Below are 25,651 nucleotides of genomic sequence, written 5' to 3'. Positions count from 1 at the left end.
TATTCTGGTATAGATAAATTTTTGATTATATATTAATATTATATTAATGTATACATATCTTCACAAAATATAAAGCATGTACATATCGCTCATTTGCTGCAAGACCGGCATAAGTCAAAAAAATCGATTCGCCAGAAAACGCGTTTAAAGTTTTCAACTTACACCTTACACGGTGACTCCAACCTTACACCTCTTCTCAAGCGGAGCATATAAGAGGTATTCATATGAATTTTTCACTCAACATGAAGTATGATATAACGAACAATTCTGCAGCATTAACTCCAAAATCACGTTTTTTGAATTATGCCGGTCTTGCAGCAAATGAGCGATATGTACCTACCATTCAAACTGTCCGATCAAAATCAAGAATAAGATCTTCAGGAAATTTCTTTTTTTTATTAAGGACCTTAATTCGATTTAAAGGTTGTTTATATCAAACAATATGGCTAAAAATGATAAGGAAAATGTTTATAACATTATTTTCGCTAAAGAAAATCTTCTTACAAAAATTAATTTCATATTCGGAAGAACGTTCATCAAGACACATGTCATAAATAAAGCGAATCTAACGCTGGTTACAAGGTATCGTATCAAACAAACTACATACATACATATATGCATATTTGACTGCACGTATATGCACTGCATTCACCCTTACTCACATCAGGTGAGCTTACAAAGCCGGTTAGTAGTGCACTCTTATTCATTCCAAGGGAAGAACCTATGGTGGTGCCTCAGAAACAACCCAAAACTAACAAAAAAAAAATGCATATTGCCATGGAAACTTTGCCACAAGCCTTTGGCACAACAATAAAACTAAAAGAAAACTAAATTCACTTTGTTTAGTTTCTAATGCTTTTCTTCAGTGCATACGCACATACATATGTATGTATGTACATATTTAAATTAATTAGTGCTCTATAATAAGCAAGTTTTACTTAAATAAATGTGTAAATATTGGATAGTTTGGGTGTTAAAAATATTAATATGAATTTTAATTAAGAAAAAATTTTGCACAACTGTGCAAATGAGTGAGTATTTCATATTTGTAAAGCTAATATGGGAATCAAACCGTCATGCTCTATTATTCATGATCTAATGAAGTTAATTATTTGTTCAGAAGGAATAACAATAAAAACAAACAGGTTTTTGCAGTAATGATAGTTTTTTGGCGGAAGTCCTTCTAAAAATTTAATGATGCCGCAGAACAGCTGAAGGAATACATGGATTTTTCATGTCCGAAGTGCACAAATGTTTGGCGAATTCTATCAAGGCCTAAAAATTCATACTTAATCCTCATAATTACAGTGATATAATCCTGATATATTATTTCGAGTTAATTAAGACTTTGGTGATTTGGCTGACTGACAAAAAATGAAAATTTTAAGTATCGTAATACAAATCTGTGTTATCGTATAAGCCCCTATTGAGACAACTCAAACATGTCAACGCTCAATCCGATTATTCATACATTTGTTATAAGCCGAGGCTGGGATGGCCTTCAGTGAATGATTTTTAATGACTTCGACGGACTCATGACGCGGCCACAGAAGCGGATTTTTCACTTAAGAGAGGAGAAAAAAGTCACAACGAGCCAAATCTAGCGAATACGGTGTTGAGCGATGGCTCCCGATTAGTGTTTGTTCAAAATTAGTCACAATTATGCTAGAATATGACTGCGTATTATAGTGGTGAAAAATGAACGTATTTACTGCCCACTAATACGAGTACGGTTGTCACGACGAATTGCCTTGAACGGCCAAGTATTATTCTTTATTAACGAATTCATGGTCAAATACACCATTGTAATCAAAAAAGCGATGAGCATTACCTAGACTTTGACTGAGGTAGATGGACGAACCTGATGAGGCAAGTTTTCGATGTCTTCACGGTCTTCACCGAATGCTTTGTGTCACTCAAATACTTGCCTTCGTGATGAAGTAGACTCCCTAAAACACTTCCGCAACATTTTCAACGATTTCCATTGAAACATAAAAAGATCAAACGGTTTCCATTGAAAATACATAAAAATCAAATGAATATAAAAAAGGTTGTACCATTATAGAAAAAATTTGATCGATTTGGTTTGCGTGTGCAATTTAAACGGACCAGTCCGAGTCAAATTTTCTTAAAGTAGTATCCTTTTTTTTATTCAGTTGACAAAAAATAATAAAGTAACTGAAAAATTTAAATTTTTTCGTATTCATTCTACACTATACCATACGATAAAGTTTTTTTTACGTTTTATAAAATTACTTACATAAAGGTATGTACATATGTAAAGAATATATTCAAATGTTTGAAAGACGATTTATTTGGCTTATAAAAAATAAGATATACACATTTGTTATAAACTAAATTCTTAACCCTGTGACTTATACTCTAGTAAAAATAAATATTATGAAAATAAAGGGTATTATGTAAATGCATACAGATGTATGTACAAATATAGCGTTACTACATACTACATACTAATAATATACATAAGTATATTATTTGAAATTATATTAATATAAAAATCACCATTATATTTATGACATTTAATTTCATCAGCACCTTCAGTCTATTTCATCTCTCTCACTCTGGCCCCCTGCGCATAATTTCTAGCAAATTTATTGTTTTGCCGACTTTTTCTACCTTATATACTTAACCCAAAATGACCTTAATCATCATTTAGATTCGTATCAGAAATAGTTGTTAATATACAAATATACGGACATATATTACGACATACATATGCTTGTATATATAAAACACTCAGGAATAAGTTCTCTTATTCGTTCGTTTTTGCAATGAACGCGATCCGTAATAATAGGGACAGCGCCTTTAACTGTATAACCGTTATAAAACGGAGCAAAATATTATTGCTTATCAATGCTCCAGCATATCATCATCTGGGTGCACACACGTTGCACAACACGACACGACGTTCAATGAACTGGCATTGTTATGCGTGGCGATAAAGTTTTCGTCGATCGATGGCGACGTTGCAAAAACGTCTTGACGGATTTAAGAGGCAATTGGAAATGGTAGTAAGCACAATATGGCAATGGATCCCAATAGGCGAATAGAGCTTCCCTCTTATCAAGTACTGTGGTCGGAGTGGAGCGTTCAATAGAGCTCCAGCGGAAATTGGCTGTCAACGCACCGAGCGCCGACTCCTCATCTGGACTTGTAAAACTTAATTGTCTTCGATGTATGCATTTCATAGTGCGGCAGAGTACTTGAGCATGAGATCGATTATAGCAGATATATGGTAATGAGACACCGACACGTACACCGAGTGGAATGAACTGCGTTGTGCCTTGACACTTAATCAGACGAAAGCTCATGTGCCCATTGATGCTACGCTGGAAGCGCACTTTGGCGAAGAATGTTTTTAGCCAAAAGTCAATTTGAGCTTCGTCGGACACTACGGGGGTACCATGTGCGTGCAATGGTGTTACAGGTATCAAATTTTTCGTTTCATGCTCTACTTTACAAGTAACATTCGAAACAACTCGTGAGTCTTTGACGGTTGTGCAAGTAATATAATGTTCACCCGGCAAATCGCGTATCACAATCCACTTTTCATTTTCACTTATTTCATGATTAAATTTGAATTCCACTCTATTATTTGGTAGTAGGTATTTGAAACGTTCAACTAAGCCTTGAAAACCGACCGCCATTAGGATATTTCGAAAATTGCTGATGAAATTGTTCTCATACAATTGCTGAAGATCGTTTGGGGAAGTGAGTACAGAGTGGGGTGGCACGACAATATTATGAGCTGTACATTTTTTGAAAAATTCCAAACAATCGTCTAAAACGTTGGTCTCATTCATACCCGGTATGAAACTGGCACAGCCAAGTAGTTCCAAATGTTGTTTAGCAAGTGCATCGTAATAGGCAGGACTCGTTGCGCAAACCGGTATATAAACCGAAGGCTTCTCTTTGCTAACAATCTGACACAAAGCAGTTATGTAGCTGTCTACATTATTTGGACTTGGTCGTGGGACTATGTAGAATTTGTCGACGGCGGTGGAGAAACGTGCCAGTCCAAAGAGCCCTTCGAACTCGAAAACCACCACACGAGAACCGGAGGAATAAAAGTTACGTGCCAGATGTAATGTTTGAATTGTACTTCCACAACTAATTAGTACAGTGCGTCTATTACGTTGCGGTCCATCCGTTGATACATCCATCAAAGAGTCGACATTTAACATCCACTTAATAAAAGCCACAGGTATACGAACGAACTTCCAAAAGATCCACAATAAAGCTGACAACCAAAAACTTGGTGCCGCTATCGATAGCGGTATATAAAGGATATACCGTATGATCGTAAAAGTTAAATTGATCAGCAATTGTGGCCAAAAGAGTAAAACTTGTCGCATAGAAGCAGAAATCGTACGCGGTGATCGGCGCACCAGCTGTGATTGATGACCCAAGGCTGGATTTGTATTGGTATTGGTTGAATGCGCGAGCTGTTCCTGGCCAGGATCTTCGGGTATTTGATCCAAAGAGTTGATGCGGCGAAATTTTGATCGTGAATAACGAATTTGACGTGCTTGTTCCTGTTTCTTTAAAATATCGATCGCCATATTTATTTCCTTTAATCAATTAATTTACGTTTAACAAATCGTTTTTGGTGGAATTTTCCACAGCTGCAGTTATTTCAAAGTAGTTGAACCAAGTTGACATCCGACAATAAATTGAAGGTTTATCTGAGGTACTGGCAAATTGAGCTGCAACCGTAAGACTGAATTTAATAAATTAATACCCGACGGATTTGCAATAATGGCAAAACTCAATAAGCTACTAAGTACCATTTAAATAGTGTCTCATCTTTTAAATCTCACCATTAATATAAAAACTCAAAGAATTAATAACGATGTGTTGATACGAGCTCATCTCCTAGTCAACAATTCAGTATCTCTATTTTTAATTACACAAATCCCTCCCGGAATGAAGTATATAAGAGAGCACACATGCCAATATAATCAGAAGTACACATGCAAACCCGTGTGCTAATATGTGAATGTATGGCTAAAAACCAATTTGAGGTAATACAGTGGCGGATCATTTCAACTTAATTTGGGTTACATATGTTTTTTCGAATTCTTTATAAATGCTCTATATATGTATATAAAATTTTGCAGTGGCTATCATCGCAACTCAAAACTTGTAAGACATAACATCAAGCTGAAACTCAAGCTCAGATAAGGTTTGTGTCTTATATTTTGTATAGTCACGGCGTTTGAAGTATAGTTGTGGAGCGAATGCTTGCCTTAACTACGCTCTGCTGAATCCGCCACTGTATGGGCACACGTTTACCACGAGACCATAGACATTTGTTAACAAGCATATTCAAGCACCTTTTGCTGTAGTGGTGACGATGATTTGTGCTTATGTATTTTTTATTTCAATACAAATTCGTATTATCAATATTCATCATCGCTTGAGCAGAAGTGTGTTTTATTTTATGGCACTACACCTCGGGTTCTCGATTAGTTTACCTTATCAAACAAATAATTATGCATTAAACGGCTGTACTACTACAGAGTTTTAGTTTTTGGATGCACACTGTTTTTATCTTCGCATCAATAATACCGAGTCGGGATTTCAATGCCGACTTTTTTCACCATCGGGCCCAATTGTAACGATACATTTGAAAGGAAGTGTGTGGAAGCACTGGTACAGTTGTTAGTTGATTATTTCTGAACGTTTTGATTTTGATGCAAGAACTTTTGTCTAAGATAAGATTCAGACGGGTCACTTGCACGATGTAAAACTGTCATTTCAGAAATGCCAATTGATCTTGCGGCGTCTACTACAACTAACTTGTATTATAATATTTAGTTTTTGATCGAACATGTTGTTAAAATTGGGTCTTACCCCGGATGGCTGAAGGAATTTATGAGACCATTTTTTTTTAATGAAACGTTTACTCTGTGGTATTTATTACTCATTTATTTAAAATAAGTCTTAACTTCTGATCAAATTTGCATGTATGAATATATGATATTTGTATTGGCAAATGTGAAATATTGAATATTCATACATACTTGTATGTACCAGTTCGAAATTCTATCATGTGTATAATTAAAAAGGTGAAGTGACTGATAATGTTTATGTGTTTGTATACGTATGGGTGCAAAATTCGGACTCCCATAGATGTAGCATCGAAAAGAAATGTGTGTGGCCGCCAGAAATAACCGCCAAAGTTAGATCTTATTTGTAAAATACGCGATTTAAAGCTCAAAGTTCAAGGCATTAAATGCACGTTTCGAAATTTATCAAAATCTATATTAGCATTTCTTGTTCTTTGCAACCACACATACAACTGCGCGTGTTTCTAAATATATAATTGCAAATCTGATTGATTCGCTAGAATATTTTTATTACCTTTGGAACTGATTTGGTACCGGAAATTGCGCTTGTATGCAGTTTTCTAAAGACGTAATATTGGAGTATACAATTAAAGTACCTTTGTATGCACACATACATATGTATGTACATATGTAAGCTTAAGTGGTTTACGGTGCTGAGAACTTCCTTGCGGATATTTGCAAGCGGAAATACGCGCAATTGTACTGTCGCCGACATTTCGAATACTACCTAGTTTTTGATTGAAACTGGACTTTGTACTTATTCGAAATATTACTGATTCGACATAAGAATACTTAGTACATATGTATGCTCGTGTGTACGCACAATATTTCCACCGAATACTCATAAATATCACATTTTAATCACATGAGCTATACTAAGATTGCTAAAACGATTTACTATTTGTTTTTATTTAGTGAGATTAAAACGCCCACATAACTATCGCTAGCGTGCTAAAGTATAATTATTTATTTATTAATATACATATATATGTCTATTTTTTAAACTATTTTGTTGTTTGACATTAAATTGAATTCTAGACAGAAACTGTTGTTGCTCGTCGCTTAAAGCCATTTTAGTGTCACGACATTAAGCATGTATTTGTGCCGCCACTGATAAGAATTTCCAATCCAAGCCAATCCGAATGATTAACTCAGTAATTATTGACGATTATGTTTGAACTGTTGTTTGTAAGAAAAATGTACTTGCAGTTCTCCAGAGTTGCATCATATACAAGCTCATACGAGGAAGTTTGATATGTCGGCGACTTTGCGAATACCATGTTATATTCATATAATATATGCTCGACGTCGTCTGATCAAATTTGTCTCGGATTGGCCTATTTTGTAAACTGCGCAGCAGCGGCTTTCTACATCTCGTTTCAATCGACTTGACACATTTTTATACTCTTGTAACATGTTGCTATAGAGTGAGGTGTTTGAATCACCACAAAATAATTGAATTAGATATAGGGTTATATATACATAATAGATCAGGGTGATGAAACGAATTGATCAAAAATTAAGATATCTTGATGAAACTTGGTACAAGTGTCCCTTGGCAAAAAAAGTAGGGACGAGTTCGTAGATGGGCTTAATTACACCACTGCCACGCCAACAAAACGCCAATATGTAATTTATCTTAATAAAAATGACAGATCGTGTTTTTCTAAAATTTGTGCTTAGAATGAATACAATCGGGTGAAAACTTGCCCTAGGTTTCATATAACTAACATGCCTTATATACCTGAAGGTATTACCAAGGATTTAATCCTTGCAATTTGCAAGAATATGATCATCCGCGCCGTGAGTTTTGCTTTTTCCAGACTGGATAAGGAAGCGAAGCAATTGGGTCTGGTAGTCAACGAGGGCAAGACGAAATATCTCCTGTCATCAAACAAACAGTCGTCGCACTCGCGACTTGGCTTCCACGTCACTGTTGACAGTCATAATTTCTAAGTCGTAGATAATTTCGTCTATTTTGGAACCAGTATTAACACCAACAACAACAAAAAGAAGAGCCCATTGGGGCGCTGTTGTTAACTTGGTTAACCCCGCGTAACTAGTGTCTACGCTATTAAAGAAGAAGAAGAATATTATATCGAATACATATATTTAAGTAAAATGAAAAAATTAATTTGAAAACAAAAGAAAAATAATAATAATTTATATAAGCTTATAAAATTTTGTTGAATTTAAAGTCTTTGGTTCAGGTGCAATCCAGGAATTTCTGCATTCGGCATTCGCATGTTCGACGATGGCATTTAGAAATATCTATCTATGTAAATATAAGTATACGTTAAATGTCATATAAGCGTATGTTTATTGATGTACCTATTAATACGTGAGCAGACAATGCTATATGCATTCGACGCTGGTATCTGCAGAAGGTCACCGGGGTGAGGAGATTTTTTATTCAACTTCGGCTGCATTAAGAAAAAAAAGTGAATTTTGTGATAAGCAAAGAATCATATACCTATTATCATTGCTTTTGTTTTAGTAAATTCAAACGCTCATGTGTGCAGAAGCAGACATAAGTGCAAGCGTGATTGGATTATTTTTAAACTCGCACATTGGAGATGTTAACTCTCACCAGTGCAGCTTTGAGCTGCTATTACCAAAGCCGGACAAGGAAAATTTGACTCGGGAGTGGTTGCTTAGGACGCGGGCACCTGATCCATCAAATTGTTTGACAAAAGATCTGCAAATGTTGTAGAGCACCGAGCCACCATGAGAACTCCGAACCTGGGAGGAACTGTTCCGATCTCACCCCTCTCTTGATAAATAGCTATAAGCATGTTTGCAAGTAGATAAGTAAAAGATTCATAAAACTATATACTATATACATATATGTATATGCAAATATAGCAAACTTAAAATTCGAGTATATTAACAGTCCACATGTGAGTTTATTTGTAGGCTGAAATCATTACACATGGGCATACAAAGGTATTTGTACAAAAGTTCTTTTATTCACCTAGTGCGATAACCTTTCTAACACATATACATACATACTTATTTACTCGTAAAACATATTGCAACCGTGCAAGAAATCAATAAGCAAATGAATTTTGTTTTTTTTTTTTTTTGCAAAAGAGAAAAGTATAAATAGAAAAAAAACTTTGCTTTCTAAGTGTGTCTCATTTCAGTAGTATTATGTGATTATTAGTACTTCTGGCTTGCTTTATTATTACATGAAGCTTACTTTTAGACACCCTATCAATTATACGTAGTATAAATACATATCTAACTATAATCAATATAGCTTAGTAAACATAAACATAAACATAAACTATTTTATCATTCCTTCCTCAATTCTACATTAAATTCGTAATCGTTTTGAAAAGCCGAGGAAATGAAAGATAAATCTTCATAGTGTTTGAATATTCATACCTTCTTTATTCATACATTTTTATTATAAATAATCACTATTCAAAAATTATTTGAATAATTTGAAGAAAAGTTCGTATTAAAGCACATATTGTATTTGCAAATTACCAATGGTTGCACTTTAACCGAAATGCATTCGACAGTTAGGTACATCAATTAAATTTACTAGAAGAAGTTGGGTTGATCTGCATTAAAACTTTTCAAAACTAAAAAGTGTGTATATAAATCGTTAGCATAATTTGGTAACAAGAGACGCCTCATCGAATGCCGCCATTATTTACGTTTCTATATCATATATGTATGTATGTATTAGGATGGACACGTCGCACTTGTAAAGTGCAAATTGGCTCATCGAAACAGAATTTGACTTACAAAATGGCCGTTCAGTTCGCTTACATGACTGGTTTCAAATTTGTCAAACCCTGAATTATTCCCTTGGTATAAACGTAACAGCAGACGCAAAAATCGCCCAACAAAATGAGTCTCCTTGTTTGCAACCTTACCTTCAACAGTAATGATGCATTCTGAGTTACGTTTTCAATCATATCTTTTGCGACCTCTACTCAACGTCGTTTAAATGGAGCAATCCAAGTGAAATTTGATCAGATGATAAATCTATAATTTATTCAGCATAATATGAAAAAAATCGCCTGACAATAAGTCGCCTTTTTGCAACCTTACCAATTCTCGGTCGGTTCGGAAAAGAAACGAAAAAGGGCCTTTTTTAGAAATATGTCGATATGTATGCATGCAGGTTTTTTGTTACACGAATTCTCCTATTTAGAGCATAGATGTGAACAAACAAACATACTATATGTTTGTAGATAGCTTTAGGTTACATGTATTCATGCAATTTCGCCAATTCTTAGTATTTCTGTTGACATTATGTCATGCAAGTTGTAAAAATCATAAATTATTTTCCTTGCCTACAAACTTACAAACAATCTTTAATAAGCCCCGAATTCATAACATCTTGGCCAATTGACTGGTGCATTTGTATGTAATAATTTCTAGATCACAATAACCAATAACCGCAGTTACTACGACAAGCATTACTTTCCACTCATAATTCCACAAACTTGTGTCAACATTACGAGTATAAAATCAATGCTCGTGTCCCTGGATACCAGGAATTTGTTAATTCAATTGTTTACTTTGCGCCAACTTTTTGGGAATAGCCACATTGCCGATAACTTTCATGGCTTTGTTGGGGAGCATTGCTGATTTAGTTTTTTTCAAGTCGGCATTAGTGAAGGTTTAGAAATTTTGTGCGCGGATTTGCTACAAAACAACCGGAAAGAGTTAAAGACAAATGTGTTTTGAGAGGTAAATATGTATGCCACTAGTTTGACTTACCAGACCATACAACGTGGTTTTAGGGTGTGCATTTCTGTGATATGGTATATTGGTGATTTTAAAAGCGGTTCTACGAATTGCTAAAGCAACAGGATTTTAAAATATTTTAATGTTAAACAAAAAGTGCAATGCCTAACCGCGAATTAATAATAAGTTTGTTGTTAAAATCACTTTTTCGTTTGAAAATAGTGCTTTTAGATATTCTTATTTATAATTTTTATATTATCCGAAGTTGGGTTTTTTTTTTGACAGAGCTTGGACACATAATTGCGTTAATTTTGTTATTAATCTATTAATCAAAAATACATAAATCTGTGACGAAACATGGTACTTTAATTGCAAAGGCATAATGTAGAACATGTTTATCCCAAAAAGAGAGCCGAAACTATAAATAATATTATGTAAAAGAAATAATCCGTTATATTAACTTCGCTTTCAATTAAATATTCTGTTATCCAAATATCGATAGCCACATAGATGTAACCAATTACAGAGAGTTAATCTGAGGGCTTTCAAGAATTTTTGCCATCAAATTTTGACAATTTTGCTGTTTTTGTCCCGTGTTGCTCAGAGCACGAGTTCTTTTTTCAAAAAGTTTTAATCGAAAAAAATCCTTCGTCTAAGTCTTTAGGAATTATCTCAAAGATCTGTGCAAAATTTTATAAAGATCGGTTGAATAGTTCTCTGAAACGCGTTTAAAGCTGTCGCACTTAGCCTAGCTATAAATACTAAGAAATAGTAAGAAATCATATTAAAACCAGACTTTTTCAGAATTCTGAAAAATGTATCTACCTAATTCTTCCTTTATCCTATGAGGACCTCTACGAGCAAAATTCTACCGAAATTTTCTGTGGCATGATATGAAAGATTTTTACGTTGATTGCGTCAATATTTACGTTAAGTTAGTTCAAAAATAATTGTTATTAGCTTAAAAGAAGTGGGATGCAATTATGCTATGATCTCAAACCATATTATGGTTATGGTTCGCGTCAGAGTTTACTAATGGAGTTAATTAAGTAACTGGTCGCTAAACAGACTATACACTGAACTAAAAATGTGGTTGCTAAGAAGTTACCGAATAGTAAAAATTTGATTAATTTACATATTATAAGTATAATAGTCGTTTTTTCGCAACCATTTCAGTTCATTTACTTCACCAACGTCGTAAATATGTATATATTTTTATAGAAAATATTCAGTAAAACACATAAATCAATCATAAATATGACATGCAACTCTACTTTTATGTAAATAATATGTAAATCTCATAAACACATATTTAGAGCATATTGCAGTTATAGCGAATTTGCACGCACTCTTAGCTGAGTTTATGTTTAGTTATTAGATCAATTCGTTAAAGCAATACAAATAAAATTATGTTGAACATATCAACTTATGTCATGGTTACATGTTGCGCCCAAAACGGGTTAATGGGCATACATGTCTAATCATAAAATGAATTATAAATAATAACTATTCTGCTAAGCAACCATTTCCTCATTTTCGCTCTCTTCAAAGGTAGCTAGTTCTATATTTTGTAAAGATACGTAAGTAATTAGAATGTTGGAATCTCGGGATGGACATGTATGTAGGTTCACACATAAATAATTGATAGGTAACGTTGAATCTATTTGTTCACCGAGAGAGGACTTTAGCTCGCAATTGCCTACTCCGTCCGAAGTAGCACCTGTCGGCAAGAGTTATTCTGTGTTGGATTTCGAGGCTAAAGTTGTTGTTGGTGTAAATGCTGGTTCTAGGATAGAAAAAATTATCTATGACTTCGAAGTTGTGAAGTTAGTTCGAGTTTCCCTCGTTTACTACCAGAGCCATTTGCATCGCTTCTTTGTCCAACATGGAGAAAACAGAACTAACGGTGCGGCTGTATGGCCAATGATATCGCTGTCATCGGCATAAGCCAGCAGATGTACACCCTTGTGAAAGATTGTATCTTCTCTGTAGCTCGAATTATTTGCTCCTGCAGTAGATAGAAGAAGTCTCATGATAAGTAGGCAGTCGGCATGTCTGAAACCTCGTTTGGTATTAAACGACTCGGAGAGATCCTTCTCGACCCTGACGGAGTTTATGGTTTTGCTCAACGCCAGTTTACTTAATCGCATTTGTTTTGCGAGGATACCAAATTCAGTTATAGCGAAATAAAGGCAGCTTTCTCAAAAGCTGCTTTAAAATTGACAAAGACCAAATTCTAAAAGTCACTCATCATCCCCGTCCTGATATATGGTGTAGAGGCATGGACGATGACAACATCTGATGAGTCGGTGTCACGAGTTTTCGAGAGAAAGGTTCTGCGGAAGATTTATAGTGCTTTGCGCATTGGCAACGGCGAACACCGCAGCCGATGGAATGATGAACTGTACGAGATATACGATGAGATTGACATAGTTTCGCCTATTAAGAGACAGCGGCTCGCTGGCTAGGTCATGTCGTTCGAGTGGATGGAAAAACTCGGCTATAACCGCGTAAGCGATATCTACATCAATAATAAAGAAGAAGAACGTTGAGTCTCTTACAACATTTTGACTACTGCATGTCAGGTTAATGAGATATTCTAGAATCAGTCCGGTTCTGTTTCTTTCTGAATAGGACGTCTACGCTGTTCCAGTTTCATACTATATTTTTGCCCACTATTAAAGCATACTTATTACTCGTACTGACTGAAAACGTTTCTGGCAGACAGTATTTTCACCACCAATCAAGTTTTTTAAAGTAAACTAGTATCTTGGATTCAGATAATAAATTGGTTTTCCGTCTATGTCTTCTGTATAATTTTTTAGATGCAGGCATACCGTGATAACTTCAAACAAACCCCTTGCCCAGCTTCGTTTGAATCAAGTGGTACGTCGGCGGGACGATTGCCTTTTTCTAAATCGAGTCGCAACCGTAACGCAATAGATAAAACATCTGGTTGTGTTGGTGTTGCCAATCCGAGTGGTGCTGCTCCATCTTCTGAGACCGGTGTATTAACAACACCAAGAATGCTAAGTCCTACACAAAATGTTGAGCCTACATCCACGGCCGCGTTACTGCGACAAAACCATGAGCTGCGTCAACGCCTCTCGGATGAGGCTAGCAGCTATCGACGACGTATTGACTCCTACAAACAGGCGCAGCAAAATCAAGCTAATCTTGTTAGTCGCTTACAATCAAAAATACAACAATATCGACAGCGTTGTAGCGATCTCGAGGATCGAATGCATGATTCGATTAAGCACACACCGGTGCCCCCTTGTGCGCCGAAGATAACCACCGGTCCAACATCTAGTCAGGTTATGGTTAGTATTTGCTGCCCATAGCTTTACGAAATATTGTTTATAGTCTTTTTGTTTCAGTGTTCAACATCAATGGCTTTAGGTCAATCAAGCTTGCCCTGCTCATCTTCTTTGGACTCGCCGCCTTTAACTTGCGCACGAGACTTTATTGTACACGAAGATAGTGGTGAGCTTTGTCGTAAGCTTGAAGATGAGCATAGCAAATGTGAACAACTCATTGCACAGAATAATACATTGCGACAGCAGTTGGAAGAATCGAATCGCACAAACGAAGCCATAACTAATGATCTGCAGAAGCTGACTAACGATTTTTCCAATTTACGAGATGAGTTGCTTATTAAGGAGGATGAATACAAAGAAGAAGAACAGGTATGCAAAGACTTAAAAGACTTCCTTACAAAAGCATAAAAAATAAGAAAAATTTATTTTATATAAATATCTTCTACTCCATAGGCCTTTAAGGATTACTACAATGGTGAACACAATCGCCTCTTGAAGATGTGGCGCGAAGTAGTTGCTGTCAAACGTGCTTTCAAAGACATGCAGTCTGCTATGAAAAATGAAGTTGGCAAAATGAGCTTGGAGATAGGTAGCGTTACTAAGGATGTCACGAACTCATGTGTTGGTCTGTCATTTGTCCTACAGCAAGCTAAACGCATAACAGATGCAGAACTTTGTGAGTCTAGACGTGAGAATAATGATTTGAAGTCTCAAATGGCGACCTTAAAGGTGCAATTCGAAAGCGCACGACAAGAAGTTTTAGAACGGGATCAGAGGTTACTTGACCTAATGAATCAGTTGAAAAAACTTGAAGAACGTTGCGCTCAGGCAGAAACGCAAGCGATGCTGGCCAATCGTTATAACGATGAAATCGAGAGGCTGAACAATTCTATACGTGAAATTGCGCAAGCCGTCGTACAAGACGCCGAAAGTGCCGACCGCGAAGCGGACGCTACAGAGGCGAATGAGTCGATGCAGCACATGCACTTGACGCGTGATAGCGGTGCCGGTATAAGCGTACCAACAAAATCGCCGCGTCGCAGCTCGGCTCGTGCATCGCAAGCTTTTGCTGAAGGCACTATATCAGCAGTACAAGCCGCACTACATAAATATCAATTGGCCTTGCACGATATGCAAGTGAAATTTCAGAATGCTAACGAAAATTTGCGAAATACTAAAGCACAACTCGAAACGAACGAAGGCACGAAAGCACTCTTGACTACGAAGGTACAACAACTTACTGAAAAACTTGACGCCAGCAATTCGAAGCTATCTGAGCTATTAAAAGAAAGAGATAGTTTACAGAAGACGCTAGAGGAGACACGCCAACAGAAACAACAAAGCGAACAAGGACGTCTCGATTTGAATTCAGCAGTAGGTTGATTTTAATCTTTTTTGACACACTATAATTTAAAGAATGTTAGAAATACCTCTCGGTATCGATTGATGCTGTGATAGTTCAGTTTCACTTTCTTAATAATATTATTAAGTATTTTTAACATATGTATGTAGCGTAAAATTACTAGCGATAAAACGGTCATACATCAATCATTGGGTGATAGTTTGCAAACTAATTCGCAAAGTTTTATTTTGTGAGTAAGACAATCGCTTTCTTCGACATCGAACTTGGAGTTTTTTTATAACATTTTCTTTAATATGCTTTTGCTCCACTAAAGGCAGAATACAAATTCATGTTACAAAATATCGTTTTAACATAATTGTTCATTTCTAAATTCAAAGGTAAATGTTTAATTGCTTTTTTTTACCCGAATTATAATTTCAGTTTGAAAATCTTAGTGTAGATTTTGAGAAGCTGCAAATAAAAAATGGAAAACTGCAGAAGAAAATCGATTTACTTGAAGATGATAAAAAGGCTGTGGAGCTGGAAATTCAACGGATACTTAAGGACAAAAATATACTCGAAATGAATCTGCGGTAAGTATAAATTTGTATGCCAAGAATATTAAACTTAAGTTAGCGTTGTGGATTTCGCACAGGTCGGAAGAGGATCGCGGTAGCCGTTTGCGTGAGGAGACTATATCATTGCGTGAGGAATTAAATAGCGTAAGCCTCACTCGAGATTTGCTTGAACAACAACGAATAGAATCCGAAAATATCATTAACCTAATCGAAAAGCAAAAGTCCGATTTGGAATATGACTTGGATAAGCTGCTTTTAGAAAAATGCGATCTACAAGAAAGGCTGGATAAATTATCGAATAGTAGCACTTCCACCTCCGACGAATTAAAGACATTGCAAATTAATTTAGTGCAAACACAAGAAGAGCGCAACAAATTAAAAGCAGAAGTCGAAGAAATCCACAAGGAAATAGCGTCAGTTCGTAAGGAGCTAAGCAGCGTTGAAAAAGCTCGTTTGGAATTGGAAACAGATAATTTGTCATATAGTGAAAAGCTAAAATGTACCCAACTAGAAAAAGAGAAGATACTTCAAGATCTGGCTTGTGTGACTCGCGATCGCGGTGATATTCATAATCAATTGACCGCGTTATGTCGCAAAAAAGAATCGCTTAACGAAGAACTAATGCGGACGCGTCAGAAGTTGGAACAAACCGTCGAAACAAATAATCGTTTGAATAGAAATCTGGAAGAAATGGTTAAGGATGTGGAGGAAAAACAGGTCGTTATAGATTTGCATGAGAAGGAAACACATCGCCTACAGGTTGGTTACAGGTTTATATGCAGAGTTTTAGTTTTACAATAATTTCAGTGACAGTAATCGGTTTTTAAATAGATGAATACTCGTAAATCACAAATCAGCGACACATTAAAGAAATTAAATTTTAGATAATAGATACATATAACCGTAATAGTCACGGTTTTCCAATTCCATATAAAAGCTCTTTATTCCCGTTGCTTGTAACCTTAGCCTTACTGCTTCGGCCGTTTAAGCTGCGGTCCACGTTTCTGGTGAAGTTTTCAGTTTTTATGTTTTAATATTAGTATTTAACTACTTTATGATATTTTACATTACTTTTAATCTTGAAAAGTAACAAAACAAATTATGAATATTATCAGTTGAGTATTTGTTTAAAATTATGGAATTATATAAATACCCCAACTCTGCTTTTAAAATGGTTTCATTGCTTCCTATAGAATGTTGGACAACCAGTTAATAAAATTATGAGAGCTACGAACTTAAATTTGAATGTATATGTAAGAAGGTTATCAGATAAAGAGCCAAGGTTTAAATATTTTACTTATGTAAGTCCTTTAATTGATCGTTGTCTTTTACATGCAAAAAGGAACTTCTGGCGGCATTACGTACCGAAAAGGAATCTCTTGAAGCTGTGCTTTTCGATACGAATACACAGTTAGAAGCGACTGAGGAGAAGCGTCAACAGCTGGAGCGTGATTACCAGGAAGCACTTGTGCGTGAAGAGTCTTTCAAAAATACCGTTAGTCGTCTCAATAAAGAACTAGAACAATGCCAACGTCGAGCACAAGAAACTAAAACTCAATTAATGAATGCGGCACGAGCTGCTGAAAATGATTTCAATCAAAAGATTGCGAATCTCAAAGCGGCAGGAGAGGAAGCAGCTAAGAAACACGCGGACGAGTTATATAAACTCAAAACAGGGTTGGAAAAGCGCATGGCACAAGCGCTTCAGGCGTTGCAAACAGCAAAGGATGACGAAATAGAAAAGTTACAGGAGCGTTTAGAAGCATTACAAGCGCACTTGGAAAGCTTAGTGCAACAACATGAGGAGGCGATGATACGCGCGGAAAATGAAAAGCAGCAAGCTTTGCTAATGGGTAAGAATAGCGATTAATCGTGCGATGTTTGCAATTTTGTCACTTCTTTTCTTTCTTTTTAAATCTCAAAATAAAGCACATCGCGATAAACAAGCACTCATGGAAAAGTTAGAAGGAGTCGCGCGAGAATTAAAAGTGGAACAGGATGGACTCGAACGTCTGAAACGCGAACACAATGCGCACGACGAAAAACAACGCAATGCGATTGCGCAGCTAAAGGATGAAATCTCGGCAATGCGTACAAGAGAGGAGGAAAACAGGTAAGCATTATATAATCACTTTGCTCACAAACATATATGTATAGTATGTATATGATTTTGCATCGGATATATGTAAATAAATATAACAATGTAACTTTAATTTTCGACAGAATGAAACTAGAAGAATGTATAAGGAAACAGGAAATGCAAATAACAAGCATAAAAGAGGAAAGGGATAATCTTAATCGACTTGCGGAAGAGTTAAAAATGGAAATACGTCTAAAAGAAGACAAAGTGGAGGGAATCAACAATGAATTGCAGGACGCATTGAGAAAAACAAAAGAAGGTAGTATTTATTTTTATTTTATCTGAAAGGAATAACATTTTTATCAACCATCGTTTGCAGGTGAAGGCTATATAGACAGTTTACGGAACGAGCTTACCGATTGTCGCCGCCAATTGGCGGACAGTAATATTGAGAAGGATAAGTATTCCAACAGCAATAAGGAGTTGCGCGATCACGTGAAGCACGTCGAGAGCGCAAAACGTGAACAGGCACGCGCCATCGAAGAAGCTTTACAGAAAATTAATACACTACAAGAAACGAAAAGTTCTCTGGAAAATGAACGCACACGATTAACGACGATTTTAAAGGAGACTGAAAATAATATGAGTAAAACTGTGCAAGAACTCAATGCGACAAAGAATACACTACAAAAGACCCAAATGGATTTCGCACAAAAGGATGAAGGAGGAAAGGAATTGCAGAACAAGTTGGTGGCAGAAACCGAATCGAAGGAGCGCAGTCAGCAGGAACTCAGTCAGATCAAAAAACAGGTGTAGTATTTAGTTACTCTTCCAACTAATCTTTCCCACGATAGAACCACTAAAAGCATTGCTTGTTTTTTGCAGCTTGCCGATCTCGAAGAAAATCTATGCGAAACAAGAGCGGAACTTGGACGCGCCCGTTGTCAGTCCAATCAAGATGAGCATCGTTTTCACAATCGTGAGCAGGAGTTGCTTGCGCGCATTGAAGAGGCACGTGGTAGGGAAAAACGGCTGGAGGATCAAAAACATAATCTCGAAGTATGCCTTGCTGATGCTACACAACAAATACAAGAGTTAAAAGCACGACTAGGTGGTGCTGAAGGACGTATACGTGCTCTGGACGAGCAGTTGGCTTGCGTAGAGCTCCACAAACGCGATACAGAGCATAAATTGAGTTCAGTAGCGCATACATTGCGTCGCATTGCCGGCATTCAACCTGACGGTACTGTCAATCTGTCCTATCGTCTCATCAGCCCAACCCGACGTTACAGTCCTATACGGAATGGCATAGCATCATCCAGTTGCCATGATTATGATGCTAGAAGCACGTCCCAATGTCCCGAGGTACCTTGTGATTTGGATCCCGATTTGGTACGCAAAGGAGTGCGCAATCTAATGCATCAAGTGGCACAAATTGAGCGTGAAAAAGATGATGTGAAAGTACAACTGGCGGCAGCCAAAAAGCAACTACAGGATGCGGCTGAACAGCAGTTACGTTGCGATGGAAAAGTCGGCAAACTTCAACAAATGCTGCGACATTTGCAGGAGGAGAAAAGTAACCTAAACACTGAATGTAGTATGAAAGCTTCAGCCTTAAATGCGTTGGAAGAAAAGTTTAAGCAGAAATGTGACGAATGTCAGCAAATGCGCGAAAAGATTACACAACTTGAAATGCAGTTAGGATCATGCAACGAAGAGAATTCACAGATCGAGGTTAGAGTTCTCATATCATTGTTTACTATTGTTTTTATACTTGATTTAGAAAGATTTGTTTGTCATTTAGTGGGAATAAAAAATGTTATAGCTTACTACCTTAAGATTAAATTACTATTAGAATTATATCAATCCTTCTTAGAATGCGCAAATTAATCTTAAATGTTATTTTCTTTGTAGGATCGTTTAGAGAAATGCCGTACTCATGGCTCGAAATTAGAAAATGAGAAACGTCATCTCCAAGAAGAGTTAGCAAAGGCAGAGGGTCGTGCCGCGAAATTGGACTTGCAGCGTGTTGCCATGGAAGGTGATATAAATCGCCTGCAGATGGCTCTGCAAGAAAAGGACTGTCAGGTACGGCAAGCACAAGAACGACTAGACAACCAAAATAGAGCAATGGTACAATTGGAAGAACGTTGTACTTCACTTAAGACGACGGTGGATCAAATGAAAGATCGCCTGCAAAAGACAGCTGTCACAGAAATGGAACTGCGTGGGGAAATAAAAGTGCTGAACAAGGAACTCTCTGAACAGGGACATTGTTCTCAAACAAATGAAGAGAAACTAAAATTACTACAAAAACAATCACAAGCAGCGGAAAATGAGAAACGTATTCTCGCTGAACGTTTGGATAACGCTCAAGGCAATTTGAATGAGTTACGGCGCAGCCAACAGGCGCAATTAGATCGTATTCAGAGACTGCAAGAGCAGGTTACCGACATGGAAGTGCAACGTTCAGCTTTGGAGTCACAATTGCGCATTGCTAAATGGAATCAAGAGGCAGGCGATAGTGGCGGTATAACGACGAATGCCGACAAACGTGAGGAGGAAGAGCTGAATCGACAATTGAAATCGTCACAAAGAGAAAAATCCGAATTACGTAACAAATTACAAACTCTACAAGATAAAGTTAAGCAATTAGAGTCGGATCGTAAGAGTAAATTTTCGGGTGGTGGTGGAATAACAGCTTATGATCGTGCAGAGAAAACTACTTCATTCTATGATTCTGGAGATTACGACTCGAATCGAATGGAAAACGCACAAGGTTCATATAGTTGTGGTCTTGATCATGCCGTTATTGAGCAAGAGTCCCGTGATTTACGTTTGAAAGTGCGACGTTTGGAGACACTGTTGGCGGAAAAGGAGTCCGAATTAGCAAGACTAAAGGCACGTGTACATGACAGTGCCAAGTGTGGGGAAGGTGGATTAGATGCAGAGCGCTATCGTTCTGCTCAATTGCATGCTGAGAAGTTATTAGATGCGCGTGAACAGTCCCATAGACAGCAGGTGTTGCGTTTGGAAAATCAGGTAAGTTAGGGGCGAATTTCTAAACAGTTATTTAAACAAGATAAAAATGGGTTGCACCACGGCAATAACACCCTTCACAAAAAAAAGAGCTTGATGCTTGATAATCGGTGAGCTTTCATGATAGCTAGATGCTATATCGACGTTACACGTTTTCGAGAGAAACGTTCTGCGGAAGATTTATGGTCCTTTTCGCGTTGGCCACGGCTAATTAAGAGACAGCGGCTAAGCTGGCTAGGTCATGACGTCCGAATGAATGGAAACGCTCTAGCTCTGAAAGTATTCGACGCAGTACCCACCGGGGGAAGCAGAGGAAGTGGAAGATCTTCACTCTGTTGGAGAGATCAGGTGAAGAAGGGCCTGGCTACACTATGTTTCTCGAATTGGCGCCAAATTGCGAAAAGAAGTAGCGACTAGCGCGCTGTTATAAACTCGGCTATAACCGCTTAAGCAGTGTCTACACCAATAAAGAAGAAGAATATGTAATAATGGTCCCATATCATTGACAAGTGAACACCTTTCAGATCGATACCTCAAAACTGAAGCACTAGTTCGCGTATACATACATATATAGATCGATTGGTGGATAGATCGACATGTCTAAATCGACTCAGCTTTTAACGCTGATCGCTGATCTGGTTTATAGGGCGACTTTTTCTTCTGAAAAAGTAATTAAAATGCTTATTTTCAGATATCTATGTTGCGTGAGCAATTGGCACAAGAAGCCAAACGACGTCAACAATACATTTTGCGTAGCTCTAAAGCCAATCGCGAAATGCAGCACTTACGAAATACATTGGGCGATTCTTTACGACACGTTTCCCAACATCCTTTAGATCCCAATTTGTTAGAAAGCGAGTCTAGGCGGTAAGAAAAAACATTGAAAATTAAACATATAATTTCTGTAGCACCTACATTTCTTTATAGCTTGGACAACGCCGTTTCTATGAGCCTGCCACCATCAACATGTCGAGATTACGATCAATAAAACGAGAAAAGTAAATTAGTGCGCGAAAGAAATTAACGAAAGGATGGCGAAATTCAAAACAAATACACTGCCATTAATAGCTTCCTTTTAGAAACTAAATGCATTTATTAGCATACATATTTACATGCATATAAATTAGTCACATAGTATACAAATCATACCTATACTCACTACCCACATATACATACATACATACTTAAAATCCTGTATAAATCAAAATTATTAAATTTGTTTCCATCCATTAAACATTATTCCATTGTGATCTATGGCTTTTCATTGTCTGCAAGATAGACAATAGAATATAGTGTGTTTTATGCTTATGCATCCCACCCATATTAGTCATTTTCTTTTTTACAAAACTAAAAAAAAATTAAATTTATTAATACATTTACTTATGATGCTGTTGCATTTCTCCTCCCTTTAGGAGAATATTGCGGTACAGCTTTTAAAACGGTCTAGATAAACTCATTTTCAACCAGTTTCACAAACACTTTTGCATAAATCATACAAATAACAACAACAATAATTACAATAACAATACTAACTACAAGAACCACACAAATAATGTACACTTTGAGCAAATAAAAAGTACGATTGGTATATACTTTTTTTGTTACTTTATTCTGACTTTAAAATCTTCTCTAGGAAAGCGACGACCATTTTCATGTTAGCCTTTTGTTTAGACAATTTCGATACTTCGCCGACAATAGCGAATAGCGCCTTCTTTTTACCACTTTGATATTGCTTTACAGCTTGTTCGTGTTGCTCAATCGCCTGACGGCAGAATTGCTCGATCATTTTCTCATCAGTAATTTGTTCCAGATTGTGGTCTTTTATAAGCTAATAATGAAGAAATAACTTAGTAATTTTTTGTTTTTAAAAGCGAATATGTATGTACGCATCGTGAGCTATCAGAGAAATTTCTAAAATATATTGGTACAAATTTAAAAAAAAATGGATATATAAAAACAAAAAAAAAAACATTATATTCGGTTGCATACAAAAACTTGATTTTGATTGATTTGAGTTTGAATGTAGCTATATGCTATAGTGCTCCGATCTGAACAATACATTCGGAGATTGTAGCCTTAGACAATACTCTATATTCAAGTTTCGTTAAAATAAATTCAAGGACTTGGTTTGAGCTATCAGTTTGTATGGTAGCTGTATGCTATGATGGACCGATCTACTGGTCTCTTCTTCGGAGATTGCACCGATGCTTTGGGCAAAAATCCATGTTAAAGCTAACTTTTGTAAATAATATTTTTATTAATCGATTTGTACTGCAGATATATGCTATAATGGTCCGATTTCGGGTCCCGACAAATAAACAGCTTCTTCGTGAAAAGGTCGTATGTAAGATTTGAGATCGATATTTCAAAAACTGAGGGACCATTAGACTTAGAATATACTGTTCAAGGTATAAAAAAATCTTTAAACTAGAACAATGCATACATACGTACATAGAATATACTATACATCCATACATAATGAACATTTGTTTTTATCTTACCGTTTGCACTTTTTGTGAAGGATTCTCATGGATGATTTCAATCAGCTCTCGCCCAGCTTGTAAATTTATGGTGCCAGCATGAAGCGCTGAAAGGATATCTTCAAGGTGGATATAGCTAAGTTGACTGGAAGACCAATATATTAACATTAGGATTGTTATGATTTCAAACAAAACTGTTTAAGCACTTAATTACGCAGATAGGTGCTTACCAGTCTTCGATGTCGACATTTCTTTTGTTGCAAAAAGTTAAGAGATCATTTATTAAAAAGTTTGTAACAAGTTTCGCCGGTATGCCAGGAACATGCTCCATTATACTTATAAAGTATTGTAACAATTTTGCCTCATTCTTAAAAAATATGACAAATGCCTTTAAAAAAGAGAACAAATAAGTTATGCACTTTTAGACAGCTTACCACCAAAATTACGGCAACATCCTGACTAAGCTGATATTTTTTTATTAGATTTGATCGTGTATCCTCTGGTAACTCAGGTATTCCTCTACTGATTGACGCTACAGAAATAATATCGCTACAGGAAGTGTCAGTTGCAGACGTATTTAAACGTAAGGGTGGTAAATTAGGTTCCGGCATGAAACGATAATCTTGTAAAACTTCTTTATCGCGCATAGGCACTGTAGAACGCGTTGTTGCATCCCATGAGCGGGTTTCATTTGTAATAACGCCGCCATTTAATTTAACTTCAAACTGGCGTTGTATTTCGAAAGTGATTGCTTGAGAAATGCTGCGAACTGACCCAATATTTTTTACTTCAGTCCGTACGCCAAAAGGTTCACCACTCCTGTGAATGGAGATATTAGCGTCAACACGAAGTGCTCCTTCTATAGTTTTGCAATGAATACATTAGAGATGCAATTTTATAAATATTACTAACTAACCTTCCATTTTACAAGAACATGAACGCAGGGACTTTAAGATTAATATTAATTCTTTCACTAATGATGCTGCTTCCTCGCCAGTCTCTAAATCAGGTGCAAATACTAGCTCTATAAGTGGTGCACCAGCACGATTAAGGTCGACTAGACTTCTAAAAATTACAAACATGTTTATGTGCCTTGTGGTTATCATCATAAGATTATATATTTTTTTACCTCTTTAATTCTTCGTCGTGTAAAGATTTGCCACTGTCTTGCTCCAGTTGTAATTGCAGTAGACGTGCCTTCTTATAGTACGTTTTCTTTCCCGGCACAATGACAGGAAATGTCAACTCGCCATCGTTTGCTAAAGCAGCTCTTTGTTGAGTGATTTGATAGCCAACCTGTCAAAAAGTAGTGGAATAGAGAGCGTTAGAGAACAATTCGGAAGTAAATATTATATGATACAAACCGGTAAGTCAGCATAGAAATAATGCTTACGGTCAAACATGGATACTTCGTTGACCCGACAACCAAGTGCAATGGCTGTCTTTACCCCAATTTCTACGCATTTTCTATTAAGTACCTTATATTTGTATGTCGATAAAATTATTGATTTAATTGAGAAAGTCAAATACTCTATTGTTCAATTTTACCGGTAAAGTGCCAGGAATTGAAGCATCGAAATGTGAAACCGCTGAATTAAGCGGCGCTCCGAATTCATTGCTGCTACCAGAAAACAATTTTGAATCGGTAAGCAACTGGGCATGTACCTCTAAACCGACAACACTTTTCCAATTTCTATTAAAATAGTAAAATAAAAGTTTTTATTTTGCGTAATCACTAAAACATAACATTACTCACTTTAAATTAGTTTTAGCTGTTTGTATTTGAGTGGAAAATCCCCTTGAAGTGCTTTTACTTAACAATAATTTTTTGTACATATTTGTTTACTAAACAATATTACCAAAACTAGATGAGTAGTTTCGGAGTTTTTCACGTAACAACCGGATGACAGATAAGAGTAAAATATACAGCTGTTGTACCAGCTGATAGATAAACAGCTGCTGGGAGTTGCCAAATTAACCGTCATGCAACCACCTGACTTGGAGCAGCTGATAAAAGTGAATGGTCGTCCGATACAAATTTATTTTTCTTGTATGCTTTTGGAAAACTTATTATATTGATAAGAATAATTTATAGTGCTTATATAAATTTGTATATAAACGTAATACGGATATAGACAAATTAAATACAATTAGACAGGGTGAAGGTGGCACTACTGTAGTCTTATTCTATTTTCTGTTACATTTCTAATCAACTTATTCTTTATATGA

At 36.4% G+C, this 25,651-nt stretch overlaps 3 protein-coding genes across 4 annotated transcripts; 1 reads left to right on the top strand and 2 right to left on the bottom strand.

Moving 5' to 3' along the window:
• The first annotated feature begins 691 nt into the window (after positions 1 to 691).
• Positions 692 to 22,534, top strand: LOC105227599 (rootletin). 2 transcript variants are annotated; one of them, XM_049461216.1, is made up of 14 exons: positions 692 to 1,031; positions 13,409 to 13,906; positions 13,964 to 14,272; positions 14,357 to 15,277; positions 15,687 to 15,838; positions 15,901 to 16,582; positions 17,166 to 17,676; positions 17,753 to 17,936; positions 18,047 to 18,222; positions 18,283 to 18,713; positions 18,789 to 19,637; positions 19,818 to 20,945; positions 21,634 to 21,809; positions 21,870 to 22,534. In XM_049461216.1, exons 2-14 carry the CDS (start codon positions 13,409 to 13,411, stop codon positions 21,928 to 21,930), a joined length of 6,078 nt encoding a protein of 2,025 aa, XP_049317173.1. In that variant the 5' UTR covers positions 692 to 1,031; the 3' UTR covers positions 21,931 to 22,534. The 2 variants fall into 2 exon arrangements, with proteins under 2 accessions (XP_049317173.1, XP_011205321.2); XM_011207019.4 differs by lacking the exon at positions 692 to 1,031 and adding an exon at positions 10,452 to 10,586.
• LOC105227600 (uncharacterized) lies at positions 2,291 to 4,841 on the bottom strand. The gene has a single exon (XM_029550808.2). It carries the CDS (start codon positions 4,581 to 4,583, stop codon positions 2,931 to 2,933), a length of 1,653 nt encoding a protein of 550 aa, XP_029406668.1. The 5' UTR covers positions 4,584 to 4,841; the 3' UTR covers positions 2,291 to 2,930.
• On the bottom strand, positions 22,531 to 25,350 carry LOC105227598 (glutamyl-tRNA(Gln) amidotransferase subunit B, mitochondrial). Its single transcript, XM_011207018.4, has 9 exons — positions 25,179 to 25,350; positions 24,971 to 25,115; positions 24,787 to 24,900; positions 24,552 to 24,718; positions 24,339 to 24,487; positions 23,857 to 24,281; positions 23,653 to 23,789; positions 23,444 to 23,567; positions 22,531 to 22,770 (listed from the first exon to the last, which is right to left on the bottom strand). The coding sequence occupies exons 1-9, from the start codon at positions 25,256 to 25,258 to the stop codon at positions 22,549 to 22,551; spliced, it is 1,563 nt and encodes a 520-aa protein (XP_011205320.2). The 5' UTR covers positions 25,259 to 25,350; the 3' UTR covers positions 22,531 to 22,548.
• Between the last annotated feature and the right edge of the window lie 301 nt (positions 25,351 to 25,651).

Source organism: Bactrocera dorsalis, unplaced genomic scaffold (assembly GCF_023373825.1).
Source record: "Bactrocera dorsalis isolate Fly_Bdor unplaced genomic scaffold, ASM2337382v1 BdCtg013, whole genome shotgun sequence".
NCBI lineage: Eukaryota > Metazoa > Arthropoda > Insecta > Diptera > Tephritidae > Bactrocera > Bactrocera dorsalis.
This window is presented reverse-complemented; position numbering and strand designations above follow the sequence as displayed.

Bases quoted from the DNA above. Each gene is read 5' to 3' on its own strand.
- LOC105227600 (XM_029550808.2), bottom strand. From the start codon at position 4,583: ATGGCGATCGATATTTTAAAGAAACAGGAACAAGCACGTCAAATTCGT.
- LOC105227599 (XM_049461216.1), top strand. From the start codon at position 13,409: ATGCAGGCATACCGTGATAACTTCAAACAAACCCCTTGCCCAGCTTCG. The intron at 18,223-18,282 runs GTAGTATTTATT...CATCGTTTGCAG, and splicing joins ATTGAGAAAAACAAAAGAAG to GTGAAGGCTATATAGACAGT. The intron at 18,714-18,788 runs GTGTAGTATTTA...TGTTTTTTGCAG, and splicing joins TCAGTCAGATCAAAAAACAG to CTTGCCGATCTCGAAGAAAA.
- LOC105227598 (XM_011207018.4), bottom strand. From the start codon at position 25,258: ATGTACAAAAAATTATTGTTAAGTAAAAGCACTTCAAGGGGATTTTCC. The intron at 24,488-24,551 runs GTAAAAAAATAT...TGTAATTTTTAG, and splicing joins CACGACGAAGAATTAAAGAG to AAGTCTAGTCGACCTTAATC. The intron at 22,771-23,443 runs GTAAGATAAAAA...CTTCATTATTAG, and splicing joins CTTCACAAAAAGTGCAAACG to CTTATAAAAGACCACAATCT.